Source organism: Atractosteus spatula, chromosome 2 (assembly GCF_055471065.1).
Source record: "Atractosteus spatula isolate fAtrSpa1 chromosome 2, fAtrSpa1.hap1, whole genome shotgun sequence".
Taxonomy (NCBI): domain Eukaryota; kingdom Metazoa; phylum Chordata; class Actinopteri; order Semionotiformes; family Lepisosteidae; genus Atractosteus; species Atractosteus spatula.
In genome coordinates, this window is record NC_142707.1 from 12,704,894 (window position 1) to 12,714,515 (window position 9,622).

General features: G+C 51.2%; 1 protein-coding gene across 4 annotated transcripts in view; it reads left to right on the plus strand.

Annotated features, from left to right (window-relative positions):
* ikbkb (inhibitor of nuclear factor kappa B kinase subunit beta) overlaps positions 1-9,573 on the plus strand; it is a 33,109-nt gene extending 23,536 nt beyond the window's left edge. For all 4 annotated transcript variants that reach the window (XM_088932653.1, XM_088932645.1, XM_088932630.1 and 1 more), the window contains exons 14-22: positions 233-384; positions 800-861; positions 1,370-1,473; positions 2,095-2,144; positions 4,108-4,207; positions 4,762-4,909; positions 5,441-5,586; positions 5,799-5,898; positions 8,293-9,573. In XM_088932653.1, coding sequence (XP_088788779.1) covers positions 233-384; positions 800-861; positions 1,370-1,473; positions 2,095-2,144; positions 4,108-4,207; positions 4,762-4,909; positions 5,441-5,586; positions 5,799-5,898; positions 8,293-8,340 — 910 coding nt within the window. In that variant the 3' untranslated portion in view covers positions 8,341-9,573. The remainder of the gene's footprint in view (positions 1-232; positions 385-799; positions 862-1,369; positions 1,474-2,094; positions 2,145-4,107; positions 4,208-4,761; positions 4,910-5,440; positions 5,587-5,798; positions 5,899-8,292) is intronic.
* The last annotated feature ends 49 nt before the right edge of the window (positions 9,574-9,622 follow it).

Genomic DNA, 9,622 nt, shown 5'->3' on the forward strand with positions numbered 1-9,622 from the left:
TTTGCTTTTATTGTGGTGAGACATGCACTCATCAATCTCATCAGTCTTTCATCCCTCATCAGTTCTTTGATGTGACTGAGTGATTCATCAGGTCCTTGAGTGATTCTTTCTAACCCCGACATGTAAAAATAGTGTTGCAGTTCCCCTTTAAGCACGTGCCTAAATCATGCGCTCCCTTTGCTTCCTCTCTCTTTCCCCTCGCCTGCCCTGACCTCTGACCCCCTCCCCCCAGCATGAGCCTGCTGCGCCACAACGGCACGCTGTCCAAGCAGAAGAACGAGATGATCTCGATGCACCAGCGGCTGCGCGCCAAGCTGGAGTTCTTCAAGACCAGCCTGCACATCGACATCGACAAGTACCAGGAGCAGCGGGGCAGCGGGATCGGTGCGGAGAGTGCGGGGGGGGGGGGGGCGAGGGAGGGAGGGAGTGGGAGAGGAGGACAGGGGAGCAGGGACAGCGCAGAGGACAGGGAGGTTTTTTGTCATGTACCCTCCACATCTGGGCTCAGCTCCTGTGCTGCATGGGGAGAATGAGCGCCCCCGGCCCGCCCACCTGAGTCTTTTAAGGCCTTGTGGGAGAGTTAGGCTGCAGCTGCAGCACTTCCCTGCCTTGTCGCTGCGAGCCTGCAGGCGCCCGGCAGACCACAAGAGCCTCTGTTCACCGGAAAGTCTAGAAAGCCCTGTCCTCCTGGTGCCCGTTCTGCACCCGCAGCCCTCACAGTGGTGCCCTGCCCCGCCCTGTTGGGATCTGGGTCTGGGGTCTGGAGAAACGTGACTAATTTCAATCTCTCCCCCTGCAGCCTCAGAGAAGATGATGCTGGCCTGGAAGGTGATGGAGCAGACAGCGCTGAGCTGCGGGCAGGTCAGCATGTTTTAAACTACTTACCTGCATGTTTTACATGCTTAACCGGGCGATGTGGACGTCCGGCGAGCGTGCGTCTTGCACAGCAGTATCCAAACAGGGGGGTCGCCAGGCTGGGCACCGCGAGAATTCGAGTTGACACACCAGTGCTGCTCTTTCACCTGCTCCATCCTCGAGTTTCACAGCTGTTGGGCTTGAAGGCTTTAGAATGAGGCAGGTTACCAGGACAGTCACCAGATGCACTCTTTCATGCCCTGCTGGGTGATAATTTTACTTAGTCCCTAAAAGATCAAACAATCAAAGCTACACAAAAGAACACAGACAAAAAAAGATGAGAATGGTGATCAAATTAAATTGAAACCTTAAGATTGCAATTTGGAGCTGATGTGTTTTGAGAATTAAAAGCATCCTACTGTAAGTATCCTAAGATTGCCCACACCAAGGTTAGTAGTATTGACTGACACTTACAGTATATAGCATACTGAGTCTCTCTCTCTGTGCCTCACAGGCAGAGGAAGTCCAGCAACTCGACGAGCAGATGATGTCACTGCAGACCGACATTGTGGACCTACAGAGACAGCCTTGGAGATATGTGGAGGCTCTAGACACTCTGTGAGTAAGAGGCAGTTGTGGGGGAAACATAGGGAGGAGAGTGGCTCTCGCAAAGACGTCACTGAGAGAAAGAGGTGGAGAGAAAGTGAGGCAGATAGGAAGAGCAGAGAAACAGAGACAGTGAGGGGTATCAGAGAAGGGTGCACAGAAGGAGCTCTATGCAACGTTTTAGAATTTAATGTTGACACATATAAGCTTTGTAACTTTGAATGAACAGCTCTGTGTGTCACATCTGGGCAGGCACCTAGAAACCCTGCAAGTGCAAACAGGGGAGAATGAGGGGGTGTTGGTAGAGTTCTCCCACCCACTCCCCCGAGCCTTGAGCCAGTCCTCTTTGAACACATTGCAGGCAGCACCGTTTCTGTTGTATGTTTCTGTTAATATGATTTTGTTGTAAATGTTGTGTTAATTGTATCTGCTTCGGCAGCACTGTATTTCATAAATCCTGCTAGTACAGCTCCTTGGATTTGAATGTGAATAATTCAAGGTGGAAGACATGCAGGGGGCCATCAGCAGCCACACCACATCACAGGGTCTTTTAGATTTTTTAGATTTCATTTCCTCCTCTCATCCTCTCTCCCCCCCCCCCCCCCTTCACTTCCTGCGCTCCGCCTCATGAAGGGAAGGGAAGGCCATGGAACTGTACCGCAAGCTCAGGGAGAAGCCCAGAGGTGAGACACAAGAATTAAAGAATTGTCTCTGTGTCTGAAAGAGTGACCCGGTCCCATTCTCTCTCCCCTGTCTCTGAGTCTGTAAGAGTGACCCTGTCTCATTCTCTCTCCCCTGTCTCTGTGTCTGAGAGACTGACCCAGTCCCATTCTCTCTCCCCTGTCTCTGAGTCTGAGAGAGTGACCCTGTCCCATTCTCTCCCCTGTCTCTGTGTCTGAGAGAGTGACCCTGTCCCATTCTCTCTCCCCTGTCTCTGAGTCTGAGAGAGTGACCCTGTCCCATTCTCTCTCCCCTGTCTCTGAGTCTGTGAGAGTGACCCTGTCCCATTCTCTCTCCCCTGTCTCTGTGTCTGAGAGTGACCCTGTCTCATTCTCTCTCCCCTGTCTCTGAGTCTGTGAGAGTGACCCTGTCTCATTCTCTCTCCCCTGTCTCTGAGTCTGAGAGAGTGACCCTGTCTCATTCTCTCTCCCCTGTCTCTGTGTCTGAGAGAGTGACCCTGTCCCATTCTCTCCCCTGTCTCTGAGTCTGAGAGAGTGACCCTGTCCCATTCTCTCCCCTGTCTCTGTGTCTGAGAGAGTGACCCTGTCCCATTCTCTCTCCCCTGTCTCTGAGTCTGAGAGAGTGACCCTGTCCCATTCTCTCTCCCCTGTCTCTGAGTCTGTGAGAGTGACCCTGTCCCATTCTCTCTCCCCTGTCTCTGTGTCTGAGAGTGACCCTGTCTCATTCTCTCTCCCCTGTCTCTGAGTCTGTGAGAGTGACCCTGTCTCATTCTCTCTCCCCTGTCTCTGAGTCTGAGAGAGTGACCCTGTCTCATTCTCTCTCCCCTGTCTCTGTGTCTGAGAGAGTGACCCTGTCCCATTCTCTCCCCTGTCTCTGAGTCTGAGAGAGTGACCCTGTCTCATTCTCTCTCACCTGTCTCTGTGTCTGAGAGAGTGACCCTGTCTCATTCTCTCTCACCTGTCTCTATGTCTGAGAGAGTGACCCTGTCTCATTCTCTCTCCCCTGTCTCTGAGTCTGAGAGAGTGACCCTGTCCCATTCTCTCTCCCCTGTCTCTGTGCGTTTGAGAGTGACCCTGTCCCATTCTCTCTCCCCTGTCTCTGAGTCTGAGAGAGTGACCCTGTCTCATTCTCTCTCCCCTGTCTCTGAGTCTGTGAGAGTGACCCTGTCTCATTCTCTCTCCCCTGTCTCTGAGTCTGAGAGAGTGACCCTGTCCCATTCTCTCTCCCCTGTCTCTGAGTCTGAGAGAGTGACCCTGTCCCATTCTCTCTCCCCTGTCTCTGAGTCTGAGAGAGAGACCCTGTCCCATTCTCTCTCCCCTGTCTCTGAGTCTGAGAGTGACCCTGTCCCATTCTCTCTCCCCTGTCTCTGAGTCTGAGAGAGTGACCCTGTCTCATTCTCTCTCCCCTGTCTCTGAGTCTGTGAGAGTGACCCTGTCTCATTCTCTCTCCCCTGTCTCTGAGTCTGAGAGAGTGACCCTGTCCCATTCTCTCTCCCCTGTCTCTGTGTCTGAGAGAGTGACCCTGTCTCATTCTCTCTCCCCTGTCTCTGAGTCTGTGAGAGTGACCCTGTCTCATTCTCTCTCCCCTGTCTCTGAGTCTGAGAGAGTGACCCTGTCTCATTCTCTCTCCCCTGTCTCTGTGTCTGAGAGAGTGACCCTGTCTCATTCTCTCTCCCCTGTCTGTCTGAGAGAGTGACCCTGTCCCATTCTCTCCCCTGTCTCTGAGTCTGAGAGAGTGACCCTGTCTCATTCTCTCTCCCCTGTCTCTGAGTCTGAGAGAGTGACCCTGTCTCATTCTCTCTCCCCTGTCTGTCTGAGAGAGTGACCCTGTCCCATTCTCTCTCCCCTGTCTCTGTGTCTGAGAGAGTGACCCTGTCTCATTCTCTCTCACCTGTCTCTGTGTCTGACAGTGAGAATTGACAGTGACCCTGTCCCATTCTCTCTCCCTGCTATCCCCTGCTCTCAGACCAGCGCAGCAGTGGTGACTGTCAGGATATTGTGCGGCTGGTGGTTCAGGCTGTGCAGTTCTACGAGAAGAAGCTCCGTGACTTCTACACGCACCTGAGGTCAGTGTGCCGTGTGTCTCTCTCTCTCTCTGTGCTGCAGTAAGACAGTAGTGTGTGTCTCTCTCTCTGTGCTGCAGTAAGACAGTAGTGTGTGTCTCTCTCTCTGTGCTGCAGTAAGACAGTAGTGTGTGTCTCTCTCTCTGTGCTGCAGTAAGACAGTAGTGTGTGTCTCTCTCTGTGCTGCAGTAAGACAGTAGTGTGTGTCTCTCTCTCTGTGCCTCAGTAAGACAGTAGTGTGTGTGTCTCTCTCTGTGCTGCAGTAAGACAGTAGTGTGTGTGTCTCTCTCTGTGCTGCAGTAAGACAGTAGTGTGTGTCTCTCTCTGTGCCTCAGTAAGACAGTAGTGTGTGTGTCTCTCTCTGTGCTGCAGTAAGACAGTAGTGTGTGTCTCTCTCTGTGCCTCAGTAAGACAGTAGTGTGTGTCTCTCTCACTGTGCTGCAGTAAGACAGTAGTGTGTGTCTCTCTCACTGTGTGCTGCAGTAAGACAGTAGTGTGTGTGTCTCTCTCTGTGCTGCAGTAAGACAGTTGTGTGTCTCTCTCTCTGTGTGCTGCAGTAAGACAGTAGTGTGTCGTGCGCGGGTCATGGAGCTGCTGCCGCGTGTTGAGGGCGTGGTGCTCAGGATGGCGGAGAGTGAGCGCACTGTTATGAGTCTGCAGGAACGGCGGCAGAAGGAGCTGTGGAACCTGCTGAAGGTCGCCTGTGTGAGTCTTATACCGTACTGCACTGCTCTGTCCTCCACTATACTGCCTGTACCACACTGTTCTGAACTGTACTGTACTGAGCTACTGTATATTTTACTATACTGTACCATCATGAGTTATAGATGTGCTTTACTGTACTGTTGCGAGCTATACTATACTGGACTGTTTGAAGCTATAGTAAACTGTACTATACTGTACTTTACACTACTCTTTGGAGCTGTGCTACACTGTACTGTATCGTAGTCAGTTATGCTATACTGTACTACTCTGAGTTACACTAAACTGTCCTGAGCTATAGGCACTATAGTCTACAGCAGTATACAGAACTGTGCTTTACTTTTCACCTTCTGTACAGCTGTACATTCCTATACTGTGATGTATTGCATTTTACTGTACTGTCCTGTGAATCTCTCTACAGTGCATAGTGGTCATTTTGCACAGCCCTGTCAAGTAAATCTGCGTTCACTCTCTCTGCCTCCCTCCTGCTTTGTCACTCCTGTGTTACCCCCACCCGTCCCTCCTCTTCCTCAGAGCAAGGTGCGCAGTCCTGTGAGTGGCAGTCCTGAGGTGGGGGCTCCCAGTTGTCGTGTGGGCACCCCCACGCCTCCACTTCCTGCCCCCCGCTCGCTGCTCGCTCGCCCCCCACAGAGGGCCAGCCTGGACCCCACTTTGAGCTGGTGAGAGCAGAGCGCGTTTCTTCCCAGTACGTCTTCGTGCTGAGTACCTATGGGACAGACTGTCTGCTGTTGGCTTTGTGCTTTATGTACAGTCTACACCAGCTTGTACTGTGGTGACAGTGTGTGTGTGCTGTGTGACACTGTATGGTGACAGTGTGTGTGTGCTGTGTGACACTGTGTGGTGACAGAGTTTGAAATGTCATGTTTCTCAGTGAGGAGTCCCTGTTGGTGATTGAGGAGAGCAGGACCTTCGAGAACCGCCTGCAGGGTCTAGTGCAAGAGACCATTGAAGAGCAGGAACAGGACATGCAGGTACAAACTGACCGGGCTGAGACTCTGACGGGCTGACACATACAGAGACAGACGGACAGTACTGTCACATACACTGACAGGACTGATAGGACTTACAGACTGACAGTACTGACACACACACACACACACACACACAGACAGACAGACAGACAGACAGACAGACAGACAGACAGACAGACAGACAGACTGGACTGACACACACACACACACACACAGACAGACAGACAGACAGACAGACTGACAGACTGGACTGACAGACTGGACTGACAGACAGACTGACTGGACTGACACAGACAGACAGACTGACTGGACTGACACAGACAGACAGACTGACTGGACTGACGACAGACAGACAGACAGACAGACAGACAGACAGACAGACAGACAGACAGACAGACAGACAGACAGACAGACAGACAGACAGACTGACTGGACTGAGACAGACAGACAGACAGACAGACTGACTGGACTGACACAGACAGACAGACAGACTGACTGGACTGACACAGACAGACAGACAGACTGACTGGACTGACACAGACAGACAGACAGACAGACAGACAGACAGACTGACTGGACTGACACACACAGACAGACAGACAGACAGACTGACTGGACTGACACACACAGACAGACAGACAGACAGACTGACTGGACTGACACACACAGACAGACAGACTGACTGGACTGACACACACAGACAGACAGACTGACTGACTGGACTGACACAGACAGACAGACAGACTGACTGACTGGACTGACACAGACAGACAGACAGACTGGACTGACTGGACTGACACAGACAGACAGACAGACAGACAGACAGACAGACTGACTGGACTGACACACACAGACAGACAGACAGACAGACTGACTGGACTGACACACACAGACAGACAGACTGACTGGACTGACACACACAGACAGACAGACTGACTGACTGGACTGACACAGACAGACAGACAGACTGACTGACTGGACTGACACAGACAGACAGACAGACTGACTGACTGGACTGACACAGACAGACAGACAGACTGACTGACTGGACTGACACAGACAGACAGACAGACTGACTGACTGGACTGACACAGACAGACAGACAGACTGACTGACTGGACTGACACAGACAGACAGACAGACTGGACTGACTGGACTGACACAGACAGACCAGACAGACCGGACAGACAGACAGACAGACAGACAGACAGACTGACTGGACTGACACAGACAGACCGGACAGACAGACAGACTAGACTGGACAGACAGACAGACAGACAGACTGGACAGACAGACAGACAGACAGACAGACAGACAGACAGACAGACAGACAGACAGACAGACAGACAGACAGACAGACTGACTGGACTGACTGGACTGACACACACAGACAGACAGACAGACTGACTGGACAGACAGACAGACTGACTGGACAGACTGACTGGACAGACAGACAGACAGACTGGACTGACACACACACACACACACACACACACACACAGACAGACAGACAGACAGACAGACAGACAGACAGACAGACAGACTGGACTGACACACACACACACACACACAGACAGACAGACAGACAGACAGACAGACTGGACTGACACACACACACAGACAGACAGACTGACTGACTGGACTGACACACACACACAGACAGACAGACAGACTGACTGGACTGACACACACACACACACACACACACACACACACACACACACAGACTGACTGACTGACTGACTGACTGACTGACTGGACTGACACACAGTGACAGGACTGACTGACTGGACTGACACACACTGACAGGACTGACAGGACTGACACACACGCAGACAGGACTGACACACACGCAGACAGGACTGACACACACACTGACAGACTGACAGGACTGACACACACACTGACAGACTGAAAGACTGACTGGACTGACACACACTGACAGACTGAAAGACTGACTGGACTGACACACACACACAGACAGACTGACAGGACTGACACGCACACAGACAGACTGACAGGACTGACACACACGCAGACAGGACTGACACACACACTGACAGACTGACAGGACTGACACACACACTGACAGACTGACAGGACTGACACACACACAGACAGACTGACAGGACTGACACACACAGACAGACTGACAGGACTGACACACACAGACAGACAGACAGATTAACAACTGACAGACAGGACTGAGACACAGACTGACAGGACTGAGACACAGACTGACAACGCTGACTGAGACACTGACACTCTGACTTTCTCTGATCTTCCACTGCCTCTCTGTTCTGTGTCTTATGTCCTCTCCTCTTCCACCTTGTTTCTGTCACACATCTCGCTTTCTGTGAACCCACACTCCGATCTGTTTTACCCCCTGTGCAGACTCTCAGGGAGTGGTGCTGGCTCAGCGAATCTAATGACCTTTCCTGACGCTGAGTCGAAGGCAGCGAGACAACCAGAGGCAGAGACAAGACACTGTACCTGTAAATATCCACTCTACTGTCACGGGAGGAGGGCTTGTTCATGGTGGAGACGCTACTACCTGGAAGGAACTGACATGAAATTCTGCTTCCCTCCTGTGGCCAGATGTCAGTACTGCAGCACAACCTTGATTACGTGGAGTATTGGTTGTTGTATATTTGATTCTTAATGATATAACATTATCTATATGTATTATAATTGTTGATAAGCAATAGCAAAACATGATTCTGTGTAATATGAAAGCCATTCAGGTGTGGAATTGAAACTGTGGTAGTAGAGAAGTTTGATGCTCTCTGAGGGATGTTCTCAACTGACTCAGTCAAGGTGCTCGCTAAGAGCTTCTCATCCTGCCCCAGGCTGGGGCTGGGACCCCCAGGCAGACTCCACCAGGATAGGGTGGTCCAGAGATGTGTGGGGATATTGTCACCCTGTCCCCACCTAGCAGCAGGTCATGTGACTAGATAGGATCCAATGACCATGCAGCATCGCCGAGGAGAGACGCACCGGTCCTCCAATCACTGCTCACTCTCCTGTAAGGCAACATGGGCGTGTCCTCACTCTCCCTGAGCGCAGGACACGGGTGGCGGCAGTGAGCCCAGTTCACGAACAGTTCCAGGACGGTGAAGATCACAAAGGGACCTGATACAAGAACAGTCTTTACGGTCTTAATCAACAGGCCTGATGAAGTCACCCCAGAGGGCTTCTTCAGCATCAACAGGGAAACACCAACCAGAGGACATGGGAAACTACAAGGAAGGGCATTTATTATATAGAATAGGGTAGCACTTCTTTACACAAAGGGTTGTGGGTATCTGGAACAAGCCACATTGTTGAGGATGTTACCCTGGCTTTCAAAAGCTGGATGAGATCCTTGGTGCAGTTAGCTACAGTATTTTGGAGAATGTCCTCACATTTGTCAGGTTTCAGATGCTTTTATGATGCACATTGGCCTTTTTTTCTCAATATGGGGGTCTTAAACATTGATATGTGGTCTGAGCTCTCAATCCAAGTGTGTGCACAGAATTGTACACCCAGGACAGAGAGACTGGGGCCACTGCTGTTTTCTGTGCCTACTGCTCTAAAGTGTGAGCACCTCTCTTTGAAGAATGCGTTTTTCTAAGTAGTGATTTTTTTTTGTATTCTATTGAAAATATTTATTTTAATACAACCTATGCAAATCAATCAGCCAATGGCGCGTTTTGTTGTGTTTGATCATAAATTTCTTTGAGTG